Source organism: Anguilla rostrata, chromosome 4 (genome assembly GCF_018555375.3).
Source record: "Anguilla rostrata isolate EN2019 chromosome 4, ASM1855537v3, whole genome shotgun sequence".
Taxonomy (NCBI): Eukaryota; Metazoa; Chordata; class Actinopteri; order Anguilliformes; family Anguillidae; genus Anguilla; species Anguilla rostrata.
The window spans coordinates 13,974,025-13,995,637 of record NC_057936.1 but is presented as its reverse complement, the minus strand read 5'-3'; the positions used below and the strand labels follow the sequence as shown (position 1 = coordinate 13,995,637).

At 40.6% G+C, this 21,613-nt stretch overlaps 2 protein-coding genes across 5 annotated transcripts in view; one reads left to right on the top strand and one right to left on the bottom strand.

The window, feature by feature from the left end:
- LOC135252576 (progressive ankylosis protein homolog B-like) overlaps positions 1-8,013 on the top strand; it is a 32,099-nt gene extending 24,086 nt beyond the window's left edge. For both annotated transcript variants that reach the window (XM_064330820.1, XM_064330819.1), the window contains 4 exons: positions 1,820-1,949; positions 2,693-2,816; positions 4,660-4,759; positions 5,327-8,013. In XM_064330820.1, the coding sequence (XP_064186890.1) occupies positions 1,820-1,949; positions 2,693-2,816; positions 4,660-4,759; positions 5,327-5,458 (486 nt within the window). In that variant the 3' untranslated portion in view covers positions 5,459-8,013. The remainder of the gene's footprint in view (positions 1-1,819; positions 1,950-2,692; positions 2,817-4,659; positions 4,760-5,326) is intronic.
- On the bottom strand, positions 8,010-21,513 carry LOC135252575 (uncharacterized). Of its 3 annotated transcripts, none has more exons than XM_064330817.1 (11): positions 20,947-21,513; positions 20,129-20,391; positions 17,422-18,306; positions 16,237-16,431; positions 14,785-15,126; positions 14,216-14,301; positions 13,486-13,592; positions 12,926-13,069; positions 12,198-12,329; positions 10,240-10,509; positions 8,010-10,004 (listed from the first exon to the last, which is right to left on the bottom strand). In XM_064330817.1, exons 2-11 carry the CDS (start codon positions 20,287-20,289, stop codon positions 9,825-9,827), a joined length of 2,502 nt encoding a protein of 833 aa, XP_064186887.1. In that variant the 5' UTR covers positions 20,290-20,391; positions 20,947-21,513; the 3' UTR covers positions 8,010-9,824. The 3 variants fall into 3 exon arrangements, with proteins under 3 accessions (XP_064186887.1, XP_064186886.1, XP_064186888.1); XM_064330816.1 differs by having other exon boundaries at positions 20,887-21,204; XM_064330818.1 differs by lacking the exon at positions 16,237-16,431 and having other exon boundaries at positions 20,887-21,513.
- Positions 21,514-21,613: the final 100 nt, after the last annotated feature.

Sequence of the window (21,613 nt, the reverse complement as noted above, 5' to 3'; positions counted from 1 at the left end):
CAAAAATCCGCCTGGGGAGTTTTAACAGTGCGCATTTCAAAAAGGGAAATGCGGTAATGAGTGCGGCAGTAAGCGATGGAGCGCATTCTGCCAGATGTGGGTCTATAAACAAGCAGGGGCCGGACCAACGGCAAGCACATCCTGTGTCCCAGATGGGCATGAACCACAGCCAGACGAATACCAGAGGGCACAGCTTCAAAGGCTACCGGGGTCAAACCGGGACACGCTTTGATTACGTCCACAGGCACATACGCCAGGGGGAGTATAGACAAAACAAAACATAAACAACATGGTGAGGTTTTTTTTAAAAAGAAGAACTAGACCACAGACAACATGTCTAGTGTTCAACGCTGTAGATGAAAACCAGCCACCATATTTTTATTTTTTTCATGCATTGTTGTGTAACCGGCTTGGTGAGTAAAATCAACCTAGGCTACTCAGTTGTAGAGATTCAGCGCACTACGAGAGGATACACTACCAGTGGGTGCCTAATGGCGTGTTAGTGCAGCCAGTGAATTACTGTGATTCTGTGTAATGAGACATTCATTGAATTCACAGCATGGTCTTTGTGCACATAACATACAGCCTATAACTTTACTAAATTTGGCCCCTATTGAGGGACAACAGCAGTATATTTCACAATGCACATGTAATGTATTCATCTTTATCAGACATTTTTGAGTACTTTTCATATTTTTTTCTAACACTTCTATCATTTTTTAGAAATCCAATGTCAGAAGGCCAACCCTTTAAGCTAAATTCTAAAGTCACAGTGCTATACTGCATAGTGATGATAAGATTCAGAGATGAAATCTTTCCAAATTGGAAAAAAAGAAGAAAATTGGTCAGATACTCATCATTCTTAATTGTTCCACTTTTTGTGGTGACATAGCAACCTAAACGCTTTGCTTTAGATCTTGGTAACTGTTTCCTCAAGTCAGTTGCCTGGCCCACTTCTCTGCTAGGTAAGAAAGAATGGTTCAAAAAATGTTAACTTGCCTGTATGGTCTTACTGTGCTATTGTTCGGCTTGGATTTTTTTACATGATTTGTGAAGCCCCTCTTGATTCTGGTACCTTTAATAGGGGTTTATTATACCACAAAAACAATTGATGTATTGTGCTCCAGAAACAAAACACAATTACAAAATATATTTCATTCTACATATTTATAAATTTAATTATGTGGACGTTTTTTGGATTAGTTTCTGTACTGACCTCTGAATAACTTCAGTACAGTTCCGTTTTTGAGAAGGCAATAGAAAACAGAACATCATAAATAAATAAATCTGGATGGTTTTTATACAGTAGTGGTAGAAGTCCAAAACAGTGCATCTTAACTTTAATTTCCTGCTGTTTGCATTTGTCTCAATTCTTGGAATTTCAAAATAAATCAGAGAACTGAATCAGTAAAGCTTACTTAAGAAACATACCATAAGACATCCTGGATTCTGAAATGTTTGAATTTATGGAAAATGCTGCATGTCTTTAACAAATGTCAGCTGTTTCATTTTAAAAACATCTTTCTGTTCATTTTATCGCATAATGATTTTTTTTCCCTGGCAGATTGTAGTTCTGCTGCAGTCTTCCAAAATGCAAAAACAACTTCACTATCCCTTTGAGTGAGGTAGTCTAAACCCTCCTCCAGAATGTATGGCAACCATAGCCCATAAAACCTACTGCGACAGACCACGTGTTCATGTCTTAATCCTATCATAGAAATGACTGTGTATTGGACCAGCCGGAAGCTCCTCATCAGATGTTGGTCAACTTTGGCTGGGTTAAATCATTACATTTATGCTTGTTTATTGTTTACTGTAGTGCTGCTTTGTGCTGTTCTGGACCCCGCACGTCTCGGAGAAGATCATGGTGAACATTATCGGGGTGGACCCCGAATTTGCCCAGCTCTGCATCGCCCCACTGCGTGTCTTTTCCTTCTTCGCTATTCCTGGTACGATAACAGAGCCCCCGTTCCTCTCACCCACCTCCCCCCAGCCCCCGGTCAAGGAATTCTTACAGTACATTACATTGCAGGCATTTAGCAGATAATCATTCACCAATGTTTTGTGTGTACACAACCTTTGACATAGCATTTACATTGCTTACAACTTGGGAATCAAACCTGCGAGCTCTAGGTTACAGGTACAGGTCCTTACCCATTACAGTATACTACACCTGCCCTTTTTGTTATGACCAGTGTCTGGAAATAATCAATTTCTCTCTGCATTTAAACTCCTTATTTGTCTTCAGACCTCACACACAATGACTTCATGTAATTTCCAGGCAGAGAAGTTGAAAAATGCTTATACGTAGCTGGGATCCATGTAGGCTTCAGAAGCCTTGCGGGCGGATGGGCAGAGTGAGAGATCAGATATCGCTTGGATCCGCCTTGTTCGTGCCAAAGCAGGACTTTAATTCACTATGCAATGCCGTTTTCTGTCCATCAACAACAATACCTGCAAAAATGCAAACAATAAGACAATCTCTCTCATCACACCTCATTTTCCCAGACAGTGGGGTTGGCGTTAATCTCCTGTGGGAAAGTGTAAGAGGTGGTAACGGAAGTTTTTCTGGCTAAAGTGACACACCTTGATTAAGAACATACAGTATGCCTGCACACACACAAACACATGCAGGGGTTAAAGCCGTTTAGCTTCAAATGTGTTAATGTGTGGTTGCTTTTTCTGTGTACAGTGACCATCCGGGCTCACCTAACAGGATGGCTGATGATCCTGAAGAAGACTTTTTTCCTGGCTCCCAGCTCTGTCCTGCGCATTGTTGTGCTCATCACCAGTCTTATTGTGTTGCCTTACATGGGGTACGGATGCTTCCTTTCTTCCAGTCTCCTTGAAAAACTCAGCATTAATGCATAACACCTTGCTTTGGCAGCTCTCCTGGCTGTAGTGCATTACACAAAAACATACATCATTGTCACCCTTCAGTTGTTGTTCTTCGACCCGAGCCCCCTTTCATGCCTAAGCTGAACAATTAATAAAGGTTCAGTGGTTAATGGCATGTACAGAAAACAAAGCTCTTCTCCAGGGGTTCTGCTGATGGGAGAGGTACATTAGGGATTTTAAAAATCGTCTTGCATTTCATGTGAAAGCACCATCTTGTAAGTACAAGTGTAGGAGTTGTTCTTAAACTGTCATTGAGTCATTTCTGATAAAATGTTCAACAAATAGTAAAAAAAAGTTCTAACACAAGGTTTTTAGGATACGGCTAGCATCCCAATTATTGTATAACAGCTGTTGATGTGATGAGGGAGAAACTTGTTGGGGCAGCACTGTCAGTTCACAGTTTGTGCTGCCAAACCTCTCCTTACATGGCACACCCAACCTGTGATTCTGCCTTACTCACATAATAGTTGAGTGAGCGGGGGGAGTTTTGGCTTGCCCAGTTACATAATTAAATAAAGTACGGAGATGTTCTTACCTGGTAATGAATGAAATAAGACGGGAGGGTGGATAGTCCGCATACGTAAGGAAGGATGAGTATGGCAAAAACAGAGAAAATTCAATTTTATTATGCTCTACAAATTCAGACGGTAGTCTGAATGATTTTATTGTACTCTTCAGTCCAGACAGCAGTCTTGCACACAGCTTTTCCCCAAGGATCTAGCATAGGACTGGGACTTGCTTGATCCAAGATATGTATACTGAGAAAACCTTTGTTATAGTGCCACTGAGAGGAAACTCTGGAGTACTTTAGATGCAGTCTTCATCTTCCATAAACATCTTTCCATCAAATTCTCATATTGCTATTGGCTCCTTCTTAGATAATTCTTTATTTATTTCTGGATTGGTATATGGATGTTACTTTGCCAAAAATGTAAGAAAGTACAGTCAGTTCAGTCCAGGTGTGACTACAGAATTTAACTGGGTGTGAAGCCAGCATTCTCTGCTGTGGAAATACTGGCAGTCTATTAAAAAATGAGTACACAAATACAATAAAATGTCATTTCCTTAGTCAGGATTGGACTTGTCATCTTGTCCTTCCAATTTCCGAACAACAACAGCAGCACATACTATGCGTGTATGAAAGTGAGAAAATCTGGTCTAGGTCAATATTTGTCATGCCATCTTCCTGAGTATGTAAACATGTCTCCATCTGTTCAGAGATAATTACGAGGGTGGGAACTCACAGGAGTCTGATTCTGTTAAAGAATATTTGCAAAAGAGAATGACAGATTTATGGAATTTTAAAACGGAAAAACACGCCTTCATACCATTACATAACTATCACACTGTACTGATGTACACATTGTAAAAAGTGGTGATTCTTTAGATCTGGATTTCAAATCCAAGATTTAAATGAAAATTATTATTGGTAAATTTAAGACTATAAAAGATTTAAATTTACAGCAAGATTACTATCATGCAAAATGAGGCAAAGGTCTGGATCTGAAAGTCAAATTGCGATGGACATGTTCCAAGAAAAAAACTTTGTACCCAGAAGGGCTCTTACTTTAAAAACTCTCCAAATAGCACAGCCTGAATTCAAATGTGCAGTATTACTGAATGACTACAATGACTCTCAAATAACTTTTTGACATTTATGTCAATGAATGAATGAATGATGTAATACCAGAAGTACTGTACATTTGGGACAGTTCTGCATGGATGTAACTGAGTTTAACTGGTGATTTTTCTTTGTTATAGGGTGCATGGTGGTACACTGGGAGTGGGATCTCTTTTGGCTGGTTTCTTTGGGGAAGCCACCATGGTTGCAATAGCTGCGTGCTACGTCAAACAAAAACAGGTGAGAAACCCCACCAAAAAAGGCACCTGAAAATGCACAGGGCAACACAAAGGAGGGGGCAGTCGCAAACAAAAAGTCACAAACAAAACATTTCCTTTTTCTGTGTCCCCTAGTACTAGATGCTGTCAACCACCCCTCAAAATGGGTCTTCACTTAACAAGTTCTATCCATAAAAATCTCAGGGCGCGTATGATTTTCAGCAAGAGCACTTGAGATCTGAGATCATATCACATGACTTTCACATTTGAGCAGGATTCAGAGGAGCATGAACATTACATTTCTGGCACTCTTATCCAGAGCAACTTGCACAAATTCACATTTTTAAACACAGTATCAATTTTATTTCTGGATGTAAACTGAAGCAATTCATGTCAAGTACCTTTCTCAAGGGCACAGCAGCAAAGATTCTAACATGCAACCTTTAAAAAGCCCTATTTTGTGTTCCTTTCATTCAAAGACTCAAGCTAGACTGTATTGGACTCATTTCCACAGATGAGCTTGAGTTAGTCCTTGAGGACCATAGTGAGTTTATGAAAGTAACTCCCTCTCACTCTGACCTCTTTTCAGAAGAAAAAGAAGGTGATAGATGGCACAACTGCAGAAGAGGGTGAAGAATCGTCCCCTATTGGCGAAGCAGGGACCGGGGGTGAAATGGACGACATTGTAGAACTGCAGGAAGAATGCCAGGCTGAGGAATGAAAAGGACTTTTAGATCAGTGAGAAGAATATTCGGAGGAAGGGGAAGGGTTGTCTCATTTGCTGGAATGGTTCTGAATAGCTGAACATCAGCTCTCTTCCATGGAATACTGTCCTGCCAGAGCCTGAGAGGCACTCCTTATGGCTTATGGCACACCCTCCCCAAGTGCTCCAATATGTGCAAAGATGAACCCAGAGGAGAGGCCTTTGCATGCACAGGGTGGGCATTCTAGCTTTGTGATTGAAACGCACACTCTCATTTGTTACGTAATTTTACGTAATAATTTATAAGTACGCACATACACGAACACACTGATTATATATATATATATAGCTGGTAAATGCGGGTTTTTCACCAGTAAAATGGTCAAAGTCAAGTTTTTGTCGGGAAAATGGTTGAAGTCCTTACGGACATTCTAGCCGCCAAAAAAAAAGAAGAAAATGGTAGGCTAAAGGCCGAAATGATGCCTTACAATTGCAGATAGTCTATGCATTTCACTTATATATCCTCTGTTAGAAGCAGATAAAGCCCCTAACAATGGAGGGAGTTGAGAGGTAGAACTGCCTTTAAAGTCATAATGTTGTATTGACAATCAAAAGAGCATTACATTACATTACATTACATTCATTTGGCAGACGCTTTTATCCAAAGCAACGTACAAAAGTGCATTTTCATGATCGTAGACAACTGCTGAACACGGGTTCAAGAGCAGGCTAAGAGAACGCATTGCACTCAGGCCAACAGCTCTAAGGGATCCCATTTTGGGGAAATCAGGTCAATGTTAATCGCAGCATGCCGTGATAAGCTAGGCTCCGCCCACTGAATAAACACAGCGGGGACCACGCCGAGAGGGCTGTCACACCTCAAAAATCAGCCTAAAGCAACGACTCCGATCGGATCAAAACCACGCCAAGAAACCCCAGGCACGAGGTTTGAAGGCTATTGTGAATCTCAAGATGCACTACAACTAAGGAGTCTGCCAACTTCCATGCCATGAATCATTGCTTCAATTAAATAATATGGATATGTGGTTGGCTATCGTAGCCCTATTGTTATTTTAGCCTGCTAAACAAGTAGATTCATTGGTAAAAAAATGTTTACTCTGTCAAAACTTGAACTTGAATAGGCCTAAAGATGACTTTCATATGATCAGCAAATTGTTGTTTCATTGCCTTGTAAAATAGCCAACGCCAATTAATGCACAGTCTAATACCCATATGAGCCCATTCACCATGGTGTAAATTGTGTTTATTCGACTAAGAAATCTTTTCATATTTATTTGGTAAGAGATGGTTTCTCTTCATTAAGAAGTGTTCCAATATACAACAAATGATGCAAGATCATGTCAGCTTCTTTTAAGAATGCATACTTTGAAGAATGCATACTTTTAACACACTTTGAATGTATACATAAGGAAATTGCCTTTTTTACCCAATCCTCTTGTACAAAACATATGCATATTTATATATATTCAGCATTATTATAATTTTTGTTTTCATAGTCCAAAAATGCAAGATTATGGTGTTAAGTATCAGACATTAACAGATATTGCTGGAATTTTTATAATTTCTCTGATGAAACTGAACTGAAATCAAACTGAAATCCAAAATTAAATACATTTTTTCAATCCTTCCGCAAACTCTAATAAGATGATATCGATATATTTAAAATCATATATATTATAAATCTTGATGATACAGCATATTTATATTTGTACTACATATTTATATATAGACATCTTCCACCTTTTGTTAATTAGGACTAATGCAAGACAATGAAGATACCAAGCTAAACCAAAGCAAAGTTTTGACATCAACTTTTTTCTGTCTGCTGAACTTTCTTCATGTTGCTACCTTCAAGAAGCATTCAAAAGGACTGTTTAGAGGTTGATTTTCATTCAAACACGACTTTTTACTATGACTGTACAATGAATACACAAGACCAAAACAGGTCATTGTGCTTCCTCTTATGACTTTTATTTTCCAAGATTAATGAGCAGTTCTGCTATGGCTTTGATCACTGCTTTAGCTGCAAGTGGTTTCTAAGGGTTGCTATATCTATAGATATTACATTTATATTTATTATCATATAGAGGTGGTGGCATTTTGATGTGTGATGTAAGTTGGTGCTTTTTTAATCATATAATGGTGTTGATGTTCAAACAATGTTTTGAGTTTTGATTGGGTGACCCATTGTGCAAACTACATGACAGGGAGGGGTCAGAACTGTGGACGTTAAGTTTCCTATTCAATGTGTTACTTCTGTTACAAGTTTTTACTTGTTCTGGGCATTGCTCTTTTTAATCTCAGGATAGATTCCATTATGCATTCAGCTATGTCTATTTTGTTGCTAACTCTCTTCATTTAATTTCCATTTACAGAAACGCACAGGTATACATACATATTTTCAAAGTAGTTTCTTTTGTTAAAGGTTGTAGCAGGCAGCTCATGGGTCCATTTTGTGTTTTGTCACATGCCAAAAGAAAGTGACTTCTCACATTCATATCTATGAAAAAGGAACTGAAAAGCATTGTTAAATAAAGGTTGGTTCACATTCATTGTTGCATTTTTTATTTAATCCTTTCTTTTCAAACGTGGGCTAAGATTTACATCACATGCCTCCACTGCCTAACATAGATATGTTAATGCAGGGGGTTCAGATTCCAGTTCTGCAAGGCCTCAGTGTCCGCTTTTTGGTGCATTTTCAGAAAAGTGACTTAAGTCAGGACTGTCCAATCTTATCTGGCCTGGTGCAGGTTTTTGTTTTTGCCCAGCTCTCTGACACCTGATTCTACTTATCAAAGTCTTGATTGAAAACCATGATTAGTTAATTAGTAGAATCAGGTGTCATAGTTCTGAGCTTAAACAAAAACCTGCACCCACACTGGCCCTTTTCGGATAAGATTGGACACCCCTGCTTTGAGTCATAGATTGTTTACAGTCCACATGCCTCGTCTCAAAGATATACATTGACTGCTGATTGAAAAGGAAAGCAAAAAACATGCAGAAACTGTGGCCCTCCGAGACTTATCTGTGTGCTAATACACTACAATAAATGACATCATCTATAATACTTGTTGAAAATAACAAGAAAGCATCAACTACTATATACAATATATATTATAGAAGGAAAATACTTTGTGAGCACCTTCTTGTGGATGTTGGATACCATACTGCTGGGAACTCTTGGTAACAGTGCATGAAAAGCAGTAGTCATTTAATACACCTGTATATTATACCTATCAAGCAAGGCATTACACTCTTCATCCAAAAACTAGGTGGACACCATCAGATACATTTCATTGGTTTACTTCTGCAGGAAGAGCACAGCACACAATGTTCAATAGTGCAGTGAGAACAGAAGAAACACCCGAGTTTGTTCTACACACACAGGACAGAGACCATACATTTTAGCAGCTTCCTTCATTAGCTAAATCACTTTGGCAATATTCTGAACAGTCACATGAGAAAACAGGAACATCACACTAACAGGACCATCGCCCTTAACAAATCACCAAGCAACTTCTTTTGTTATCCCAATCTTGAAACTTTACATGTAACCCAATGTGTTATTTCAGTATACGAAATTCAGTGGGGAAAAAACACATTTTCCAAAGGAGAATTGCTCCAATCGCAGAATGCAGTGAGTAACTACCCTTTTATGGCACAGACTCTATGATGGAACATTATCAGCTTGTGTGTCCCACTGCGATAGCGATGTGAGACGCATCATTTATCTGCTTTACAAACCACCACGTCAGGACTGCTGAAATCCAGATCCAGAAGGGTGCCCTCGAGCAGGCCTTGCAGCTCTGTATCATTACAACATGAAGCTAAGCTGGTTCAACAAGTCACAATGATATACAATAATTAAATGTCTGATTGGTTCTTAAGCTTGCTAACATTTCTTAGGCCTGCATTGGTGTTGTTGAGCTAAGAAAGCTCAGAAAGGTGTTACAAAGCTGCTGTACCACACCAGGCCAGCCATGAAGAAACTGGATGTTCTTTTCTGTAAAATATACTTTTGGGGTGTTCAAGACAAATCTTCACACTGTGTTGAATGCTCTTTAGGCCAGTGGTTCCCAAACTGTCCTGGGGACCCCCTGTGTACGCTGGTTTTGATTCCAAACATAATTGCAATCCCAGAATTGAAAAACAAGCTGTTAATTTTAAAACGAGAAATGCATTCATTAGCTTTTCATGTTTAGTTTACTACATTAATTTAATACATTGCATCCCTTACTGTACTACAGCAAACAATTACATAAAAAGAGGTAAAAAAAAAAAATGTTTTTAACTGACCAAATTAAAGACTGAGATTAGTCTGGTCAATAGGCTTCTGATGGGGCTTCTGGGGAATCAAATGCCTTCAGTTTTTTCCCACAAGGACATTGTAATGCCGGTCATCCTCAGTGACCAGAGACACCAGGGGCCAGTCTTCCTTGTGGTCATCGGGGTAGTAGGTAATGAACTCCTCTGTGTCTGTCTTATATAGCCGGTAAACCTGGATAGTGTGCTGCAGAGTATACCCCAGGAGAAACATCTCCACCTGCCGGACGAGAGAGATAACTTCAATTATTTTTATATAGCTACCTGCATCTAAAGAGGAAAAACTGGCCTATTTTTTCAGTTTTCATTTACGGTAATAATCTTGGTCTAGAATTCTGTTATGTACAGTCATTTGTTTCACATGTCAACTTGCAACCCACTTCAAGCTTTCCCACAACCCGCCAGAGGGTTGCAACCCACTGTTTGGGAAAGCGTTTCCAGGGGGTTGTCCTCACCTGCTCCAGGCCGCCGCTGAAGCCGACGTGGCTCAGGTGGTTGGTGAGGAACGTGCGGGGGCAGTCGGAGTCGTCGCGGGCGAACAGGAGCAGGCAGAACATGGGCACATCCTCGCCGCTCCCCATGCTCGCATGCAGCTCCACCGCAGAGCTCAGCATCAGGAGCTTGACGGCCTCCAGGAGGGCGTGCTCCTCCTCCCCGCCCTGGAACATGGCCTCGCACAGGCTCCGCCTCTCCTCCGCGCCGTCCGCCTTGGCCGCTGCCCGCCACTGCTCGCGTGCGCGGACAGAGACACGGCAGGCCCAGAGAGGAAAACAAACGCAGCTGTTCAGATCGATCAGAGACGCATGAACACCGCAAATGAACACATTCGTGTGAAGGCACAGAGGCGGGCGTACGGAAGAACGCACAGGCAGGCATACAAGGACGTGCCCGTAAAGTGCTTTCTTCTCAGCCTCGCCTTCCTCGATGCCTAGCAACTGCCACTTTTGTTTCACACAGCTACCAAAGCTTCTGTCTCCCATTAACTACCAAGCAAAGCATTAGTCAGTTATTAGGCTTCATAAAAACAGACAACTTGGCCTCATTTTGGCCTCAATACTTTTAATGGCTTGCGATTTTGCAAGTTTTAATTGATGACTTATAGACAGTATTTAGTATGCTTAACTTGCATGTACAATGTTGTACGTTGTAAATATTGTACATGCAAACACACATACATTCTAGCTCAAAGAAACACATAAATGGAGATTCACTCATTTTTCCTTTGCCATGAATTACAAACAAATACATGTGTCTGTCATATTTTAAATGGATTGTAGAAAGTGTTTTTAATGGGGTATTTAATATACGATAGACCGACACAATACGATAGATAATTGTTTTTATGTCGGTAGATGATCTATAGACCTAGCTAACATTAATTTAGAATGTAGCGTTTGCAAGGTGGCGATAGTAGCCTACTTAAAAAGTAATTAACACTAGAAATGCCACAGCGGTCAATTTGATCGTTGAGAAAATCAATAAACCTTCCATCATAAAACTCATACGGCTCCCCCTTTGTGACTTTTCCTAAACATATGTATTGAACATGCTGATATAATTTGAATATCAATATTCCATACGAACATATAGTAATAAACACTTACTTAGATTGGAATGAACTTAAATGGTCAAACTGACCATCATTTATTTTGCCTGTATGCTTGGTCATTTTGATCACTGTGTGTAACATTGTTGCTGCAGCTGTAGCCCCCAGAACAAGCCCCTGCTGGGCAAAGCCTGCAATAGCAGACAATTTAGGTTTTAGGGCCTACCATGTAGCCCTGTAGCTGTCTGAATCATGAATAGGGTTGGGTACCAGAGGTGTTGTATTGTGTGGGCGTGTGAAGTTGTATCTGGATTCTGTGTAATTAAAAGAGGTCAGAAGGTGCAGAACGTAATGTTCTTAAGGGCTGAGAGTCTGGTCTTTGTGCTTATTTCAGTGTCTAACTCTCGGGGCTGTATTACGGGGCATGCCCCGCCAAGCCGTAACTTGCCGGATGGCAAACCAAGATGGCTGCACCCTAGTGCTAGTAGCTGCAAGGAAAATGAACTTTATTTTCTAGCAAATATGGGACAGTTTCAAATTTTAATGCAGGGCATTCATATCCAAGGGAAAAAAGCAAATGAAGAAGTATCCTATTGCCAAGTGCTTCACGTCCCCATTACATTCCCCAACCAGCTCACATCCAGGAAAACAGGTGGGGCGAGTTACTTGCTCGATCGGCTTAAGAACAATGAAGTGATGCGTGACAGCTGCACCCTGTGGCTCTCAAAGACCAGGGCGAAGGTCCAATGGGTTAATCAGCTGAAAAATTCCATTATAGCTAAAGGTACTCTCCTGATCAGATCCTTGGTGTAACACAAAGGGGGCTATACACAGCAAAGAAGTGACGTAAACACAAATGAGGTTCACCGTTTTCTGGAGGAGCCTCAGGTGACGTTTCAGCTGCTCGATGGCACCCTCCTTTTCTCCTGCCTCAATACACCCGAGGGGAAACTTCCAGCTCTCAACTGGCTCCATCTCCGCTGCAAGCTTCTCTGGCAACTGTAGAACAAGAACATGAGAACTGCAATGGCCTCAGGCAAGACTTCTCTGCAATAACAAAAAACAACTGCTGACTGTGATGACAGTGTCTGGTATGACAGCTTCAGAATTTAATACAACTTGTTTTTTTTGCACCTGGGTCTAAGCCAGAGGAGATGAAACAAAGCAATTGGAAATTCCAGACAAAATGTTCCGTACAGTATGTTACACTTCCTTTTATCTCAACCTTTGCTCCTACTTCGAGAATTATGCAAATTTCAAATTTTAAACATTTCAGCAAATAACAGCTAAATTCAAGATTACAACTACATCGGACTGGACAATATGCCACAATGATAAATTATCGAATTATCTTAATAACAGACATCACCACCTTGTGGTGTATTGCCTTTCTTTTCATCTTAGTAAACAACCAGGCTTTCAGTACTATACTTCCACTTTCATAAATGCACATTTCAGCAAGTACTAAACCCTATACAAAGCATTCACGGCCAAATGTACACGTTACTCACAACTTGGTTTTAACTTCCTACTATAGCGCCTGTCGGTTTTGTTTTCTCCAAACTATCTCTGGTGCTACAATGATTGCCTCATACCAGTGTGATGTCACCATCCTCAATCCAGGCAGGAAGCTTGTTACTATGACTAAGGACTTGGAAGAGGGTAGCCCTCAGGGCACAGTAGTTATCACCCCTGACTCTTCGCAGGCCCTCAAAGCTCTGTGACAGCTCTGAGTACCCCTGTAGGCAAAACAGGTAACAGCCAGTCAGTGAGTCAGTCACATGATCCACACAAATGACTCTTCTTCTTTACCATAACAAGGTCATGAAAAGTGCCTTCAAGACATTCTGAAAAATATTTCGGGAGGGGAGTCTCAAACGCTCTAACACGTAGACAAATTTATTCCCTTATGCCAATACTCTAGATACCTCAAAGAATGATGTCTCGAAAGTCTTTGATGTCATCTTTGTTTCAAACATTTATATAGGTCAAAGAAGAGTTAATGCATTCTACCAAGGCCATTTAAGGCTAGGGTTTGATGAAACTTTGCAAGACCAAAGATTCAGAGTCCTTTCCAAAACTGCCTCTATATGGCAAAGGGCAGGAAACACTATGAAACAAAAAAGGGCTCACAGAGGCTGATGCAGAAACCAACCTTTCTGATGAGGGCACTTTTGGCTGTGTTGCCCTTCCACTCCCCTTGACCGTAGGACAGAATGTCCACCTCAGGCGCCACACTGCTCCTGTCCTGAACCCCGGGAACTGGACCCAGAGACACGGAACATGCACAATTCATTCCACAACACTTTCATCACGTCAAAATGCACGTCGTGCTCAACAGACTTCCCCATCTACCTGCAAACGTGCCCAGACAGACCCTTTCAAGTGCCTGACGATGAATAGGCTTGTCAGAAACGTTATCATCTACTGCTATCATCTAATGCAGGGCTGCCGGCCCTGTTCCTGGCGATCTACCATCCTGTAGATTTCCATTACAAACCTAATTTGGCACACCTGACTCTACTAATTAGCAGTTTGACAAGATCTCTAGTCGTTGAATGAGGTACGCGTTGTTAGGGTAGGATTGAAGATCTCCAGGAATAGGGTTGAGCAGCCCTGATCTACAGCTTCTGGTCTTTTATGAGTGTCATGCCACATCAACGCATTGAACAATCAGGAACACATCAGTGCTTTGGCACTGTGTCCTTCCAAAAATCCCAGATCTATTCCCCCCTTATTCAGGCACCATCTTTAAAATGCCATGGTTATGTACAGTGTGGACAAATTTGCACTCCAACTACTTTTGCAGGGAAGTTAAATGCCCTGGTGTGTGTTGGGGCTAGCTGCCTGTAATGAACCAGGTCTCTTGAATGGGAATGCCTTACGTGTTATCTGGATCAGTGGCTCCATCTTTCCATGCTCGCTATTGTCCTTGATAATATCCTCTTCCGAACGGTATAAGTCCTCAAAACTGGAAAAGGCATAGTGAGAAGGGCTGAAGGGTTGAGAGAAGACTGAACAGATTTTCCAGGACTTTTACTTTACCTACTGAATGCTTTTAAATATATATTTTTCCATTTTAACATCTACAGACTTAAATATTACAACAAATACAAATTTCAGTATTTCAAATAAAATGTTTGTTAAATATATTTTAAATCGTTTCATATAGTAATACTTTTTGTGGGATCAACGTTTCAATATTAAAGATGAAATCTGTCACTCCATTCTACTTGTGATATCGGAGCTTTCAGAGCTCCACCTCTCCATATTTCAGGCTAGTCTTTACAAAGAAATCCAGGTATGGATCATTCTGTATGTACTAAATTATAGACCATTTCCTCAAGAAGGGGGAAAGAAGTAAACACATCTGCATAATAACATCTGCAGCTATAATGGATATTTACAGATATCAGCCGCAACTGAATCAGTATCACTAGGCACATTATCACACCTTTCTGCTTCCGTCACAACGGTAATGCCATGTTCAGATGACAATGGCTCAGTTTTCAGTTGAACCATCAATGGGCTGCCCGGGCTTGCGTTTTCTTCCTGGGTTTCAGTAGGACTGTTTCGCTCCATCGTTTCACCCTTGCCACCGGCCTCGGTCGTCTTGGAGGCGTCCCCTTCCTCCTCTCTCTCATCAGACTCTCCCCCGATTCCCTCAACTTTCTTCACTTCCACCTCCGGTTCCTCCTCTACATCTTGCGCAATCCCCTGTAGGGATGGCACTTCCTGCAGTACCACCATCTTAGCCTCTGGATCCTCAGGCTCCTCCTCCTCCTCAGTGGTGCAACTACAAGAAGAAAACATGGCTGCAAACAAAGACCCTGATGAGCAGAAAATAAGTGAACAACACTGCTGTTACAGTGACAGTGAGGCTGCAAGGAAATCTCAGAGGGAAGTGCAATACGGATGCATGACAACTTCCATATTAATGACGAAAGCAGGGAATTTCATAACCTGGATTCATACCAGCAACCTCCTCATTATGAACATAGTAGTGAACAATCTTTTCACTCATCAGCCCAGTTTTTAACCCCGTCACATCCACAGTAAGCTACTATATCACTGGCATAAATTCAGTTTTTTTTTGTTATACCTTACTAAAGGGTAGTGTAACCATGATGCATGAAAACATAACATAGGGTCCAAGGGTACCCGATTATTACACAAGCCATAAAACCAGGAACACTGTGGTTACAAGCCAAGCTCCTCATCTACTTTGGCACTCAAACACCCAGTTTCTGAACTGCCCATGTCACTCCCAACAAGTTATGTGTGTACATAGAACATCATTCATTACAGATTACTGATATCGGATTTTCCACTAAACAGTAGAACAAATAAGTATACTGCATCGCAATTCTCAACTTCCTCCCATAAATAAACACCTTCAAAAATTGAAATGTACATTTTGAATAATCTTATTTTCTTTCACATTCTCTGACATTTGCAGAAGTCAGTAAACTCATTTCAGGTCTGCCAGGGTGACAATACTTGATTTTCCTGAGCTAAATTCCTTTAAGGTAAAGTGTAAACATCATATGACTGCTTGACTCCTTGCCAGGAATGTGACACCTGACTTGACTTGTCTAAAACAGACAAAAGTACCTATATTTGTTTGCCTGCTTGTTCTAGGTCTAATCCCAGTATGCCTGACAGTTCAGAGTGATAATAAATTAGACATCAAACTACGGTTATCAGAGCCTGATAGAAAGACAACAAGTGTGAATGCATTAAACAGTCAGTCAGTCATTTACTCCACCACTTATTTGTTTCATTCATAAAAGGGAAAGAATTTGGAGCGTCTCTACAGGCCTAACTGAACCAGAGCAACGGAATACTCTTGTAGCAGTTTACCGACCCCTTGTGGCCACCCAGGAAGACGGTCTCCTGCTGTCACCTTTTTCTGGTTATGAGCTCATCGATAACTGAGGGCTTTTTAGCTTGGCTGGATGAGTTGTTGTCTTCATTCACATCTGATGTCTCTTTGACAGTTGCTGGAACATCACCCTCACTAGCATGGTCCTTATGCTCAGACTCTCCTTCCAAGTTGAGTGTGCCACTCACCATCTCTGCAGCTTCTTCATCTGCTGGCCTGTCAAATGCGACAATGCGACAAATGCCTGTACAATGTATTCATAATGTATGAAAAAGACCATTAACCTCAATCTGCCTACAACAGCAAATTCCACTTAAAAACATTAAATTCCATTTTACTTAATTAGCTTATGGCTACCTAAATTAGAGGTGGGACATTTTCTTTAAACGATTACAAGCTGATTTGTCCTTGCATTTACTTTCCATTGTTCTTTTTAAATTTTAGCATTTTCTCTGGCGTAGGCAAGCCAGCATGACAATGAATAAGATAAAAGCCTGTTTTAAATCATTACCAGGCATGGCTTTAGCCTATCTGTCACCCTCGGTGAGATAGCGAAGTGGGGGAAGTGCAACACGAAGGCTGTACATACTCTTTTGAAAGACGATTTTTGAAAGACAAAAACAAAAAGATTTGCGATTTTCTGATTACATTTTATTCTAAACGTTGGAGGTTGGAGAATCTGTTGGAGAGTAATTGTTTACCCAAGTACACGTTCTCACCCCTAACCTAAATATATACTTTGCTTATGAATCACTGTTCTTGCAAACTGGTCAGGAATTTCCAGCTCACCAATTTGCACAGCTCAGACTATGTTTCGCTCACATTTATTGTAATGAAATCAACTATCAAGGAGAGCTACTTGTGCCAAATTTCCTATAATAAAAGCTTCATTATAGTAAGTAATCCTGGTATGTTTAACAATATGTTCTTACAGGTAAAGTTCCTCTTGTTGTCTGAGAGATCCAGTTTTGGCCAAGGAAGGATCTATTAATTTAATTAAAAACTGCATCAGTTTCTATATTTGTTTTCATTTTAAATAACACATAATTAAATGGTACATATTTTATTGCAGATGTAACATTTGGCCAAACTAAAAAGTATGAATTCAGTACACCCCTAGTCAACAGAAAAGTTACTGGTGACTGTAGTGAGGACATGGAAACAAAACCAGCAGTCCAAACTATCAGATGGTACAACACACCTTACCTGGACAGACTTCCCAAGCAAGGTTTATGATCAGTCAGTGAGGAGGCTTCATCAGGGAACACTGTATCAGGACCTACAGCAGCTCCATCAACAGCCTTAGGGGTTGGGTCTTCTGCCTTCATGTCCCGGGGCCCAGGTAAGCGCTCCTCTGACTGTAAAGACTGACTTTTTAGGGTGGGTTCCACTACCTCTATGATCTGCTTTTTAAGGGAAGAGTCCGCAACCTCTTTAGGCTCATTCTTAATGGCGGGGTCCACTGTCTCTACAGGCTCATTCTTAAGGGAGGGGTCCACTGCCTCAACAGGCTCACTGTTAAAATTAGGCTGAACTACCGCAATGTGTTCACTCTTGAGAGAGGGGTCTTTTAACTCCACAGGTTCACATTTGAGAGATGGATCTTCTAACTCTGTGAGTTCACCCTTTAAGGAGGGGTATTCTACCTTTATTGGTTTACTACTAAGGGAGGGATCTGCACCTCCTTCAAAGTCACTCTTAAGAGAGGGGTCCGCTACCTCTATAGACTCACTCTTCAGGGAAAAGTCTATTCTGTGGACATTTTCAGATTTGGAGGAAGAGAGTTCACTCTCAGCTTTTTTTGGAGTTGTTTTATCCTGCAGGTTCTCTAGCTTAGGGAGGTCTTCTACATGTGTAGTCTCAATTTTGAGGACAGGACACACTACATGTCCACTTCCTGTCTTTTCATCTTCTAAATTCCTCTCATTGGTCTTCTGACTCTTGTATGTTGTGTGCCCATCTTCAGTTTTAGGGGAGCAGTCTTCTGGGCATTTGTTCTCAGCTGTCCCCAGATTTTTAACTTCACTGCCCACCTCTTGATTTACCTGCATTTCTGGCACAACTGCCATCTGCGCCTCACTTCCCAATACCCTGTTGTGACAGACACAATAAGATGACATTAAAACATAACAGAATTCTAAATCAATGTCTCTGTCAATAGTAATGTTCATACATGGCACAGATGACATTGATATAGGATTAGCCATTACAATTACTAACACGGTAATGTTTACAGACATACAGTAGAACCTCAAAGAAACTGAGGACATACTCTCATCAGGAAGCAACCAGTATGAATGCAATTACTCTGATACCAGGAAATGAACCTAACATTGAGCAATTTGTCATTTTTGCATGAGATCCATGGGTTATGGTTCGCTTCGGATGCAGTTAAAGTTATTTTACAAGAATGGCCTTGGCTACTCAAAGCAGAGAAGTGCTAAATATTTAACTGTTAATAATTGACAAAAATCAAAACTGCAAGGAATAGAGGACAGTTGTGGTAACCTCCTCAAAGGAGAAACTCTTGATTCTTACAGCAGGAATTGGTTTTGTAGGGAAATAAATCAGAGAAATGCAAGAGCATCCATCATGCTAACTATATCCTAACCTTAATACTCTTGCGCCTTTGTTATACCCACAACAATCCCATGAGAATTTTGTGCATCATAAATAAAAATGTTCTGAGTGCAAAGTGTCTGTGTCTCAAAGAGTTATACCACATATCCAAAGCCTACACATCAAAAACCTCATTTCAACAATTCACCACGCACACAATCAACAAGAACTATACTTGCACAGATAGGGTATAGTAAATTTCAAAAGTTTGAAATATTTCACTTGAGACCAAAGTGCTATCTGGATCCAATAATGTTCTTATTTTTCCCTTATCATGTTAAACATAGAATAGTGACAAGCTAGTGAGGACTGACAACAAATCCTAGCTAACACAAACAGCTCACTAGCTAATGAGCAGTATAGCTCACCGTTGCTCCAGGTTAATACGGGAAATTACCTAACTGGAAAGATTCACTGAAACTGAAATCAAGTGAGCAGGGGTCATGCTCAAGAAACCACTGAAAGTGATAAGTGAGACTAAAGTGAAAGCTTAAATAAAATGCAACTCCTGAACTGTACAGTCCTCAAGCCAAACATATTTGGCTTTGAAAGAGGCTGGCAATCTCTGCAATTTCTGAAAGAATGTTTTACAGTTTAACAATAAAATAAAGGCACTACAATTCAATTATCTTGATTAAGTATTAATTGTGTGACAGCAATGGCAAGCTCAGCTCTTACTACTGTGACAGTACCTCTTCTGGCAGCAGTGCAACAGGCATGCTATTTTTTGACACACTGTAGCTGTGGTACATATTTGCAATGCAAGTCAATCTTTAATTTAAAAGTAATCTTTCACTTTAAAGTTTTTAAGTGAATCACATTAAACTTGTTCGGGAATCAAAGGTAAAGAATTGCATGTGTATGGAATTGAATTTATATAACACTCTGCATATCTGCAAAGAGACTTTTTAACTGACTCCAAATTGGAGTTTGTAAATTGTTTATAAAAAAGGTATATCTGAATAGTCTCTTGATCAGTTAGGGTTTCTGAAAGGGACAACAGAGTTGGCACCAGACATTCTTGAATAAGTAATTGTTCCACCAGTGTGCCCATCCATACAACAGCTCCATGCACAACATGGTGACTTACAAAGACCCATTGTTATAGCTGTTGCTCTGCGTATGCACCGCTACATGCCTGTGAATACATGTGCAAAAAGACGCCATGAACAAAGTAACCGATTATGAAAAGGCTGGTGATATAACATTAAATGGCTTGCTTGCGTTTTAGAGTATACATTTGTTAGACCACTTGTTGAATAAGTAGCCTAATGCACCCAAGTCACCCATTTACCTGCTGTCTTGGGTACCATTTGAGTCAGCTTGACCTCCATCTTCCTTCTTAGAACATGCTTTCTCCCTGTCAGGTTCTTCACTGCCTTTGCTCGTCTTTTCAAGCAAACCTTTTTGTTCTTCGTGTTTTTCACACTTCACTTTACAGCAACAGATCCCCATTTGTGACTTTTCCCCTTGTTTATTAAACACAAAAACGAAGGCCTATGGCATCCACATCAGGAACAGCACATGTAACGTCATATCCAGAGGTAGTCTTCGTGACTGAGAAAAGGAAACACTCAGATTCAGACACTCCACAACAGATCTTCAGAACCACATGGGCTACTATCATCGAACGGTAATCTTAACCGCAATTTATTTGATTTGCCTCTTTACGTGCAATACGGGTGTCTGTAACTTTCAGTCTGCAGATTTATGCAAAGCATAATGCGTATTCAGCTACAATTTACAATAGCCGTGCTTCTGTCTGATATTACTCTAACTGGGCGTGTTAAATAATACAATAAAAGACGTCGCCTGATAATAAAAATACTTCAGACAAAAGCCTGAAGTCTAAAATCATAAAGCCTCCAATTTGTTACAAGAGTTCCGTTTAAAGCATCAACAAGGTTCAGCAACTAATTGTTTACAACGAAGCCGGTTAGTCCGTAACCTCGTGATCAATCCCACGTTGTTGTATATCAAAGCAATGTTCAAAATGTAGCCTAAATGAGACAATAAATTATTGTTGCAATCTACATTGCGTTCATGTTTTACCTTGGGCCAGCTTCATCTGCCTTCGATCGATAACACTCTCGCCTAAACGGCCGTACACACCAGGAAGTTTTGTGCGCGTAGTTTCACTTTCCGTCTGTACGACGACTGGTCGTTCCGCTTCGGAGTGCACACGGCATTAAGGCAACAGGCTCGCATTGCTCAAAGTAACCAGTTCTGCAGAGATGTGGTCGTTTGATATTTAAAATGGGCACGAGATTACTTCCATAGTATTCAAGATATCCATTGTTAACAAATGAACACACTGGAAAGCATAGTTTACAGTTCAGTCCTGATTGCATAGGTTTCATTAACGAACTCAAGACAAGATAGCGTACTACTCATGCTGGACTAAACATGCAGCTCTTTTTGTCTAACATTCAACTTATTTTCTGAGGCCGCGTTAAGACATAGTCTACTACAGCTTTAAAAGCTATGAATACATATGAAAGATACATACGAATTTCCCCCAAACAATTATTGCTTCTTGTTTTATGATACATTTTAAAGGGGAAACATTTAAACTTGAGAAGTTACAAGTGCGTTATTTTATTGAATACAAACGGATGTCCATGTATACTCAATAGTAGGTAATAGTAAATAGAGCGCACTGATTCAGACGTGGCCCTGGAGTCAGAACCAGCAACATCTGGCACACTCACTCACTGACGCACGTGCGCGCGCACACACACACACCTACCTACCTACCTTGGACGAAAGACTACACACC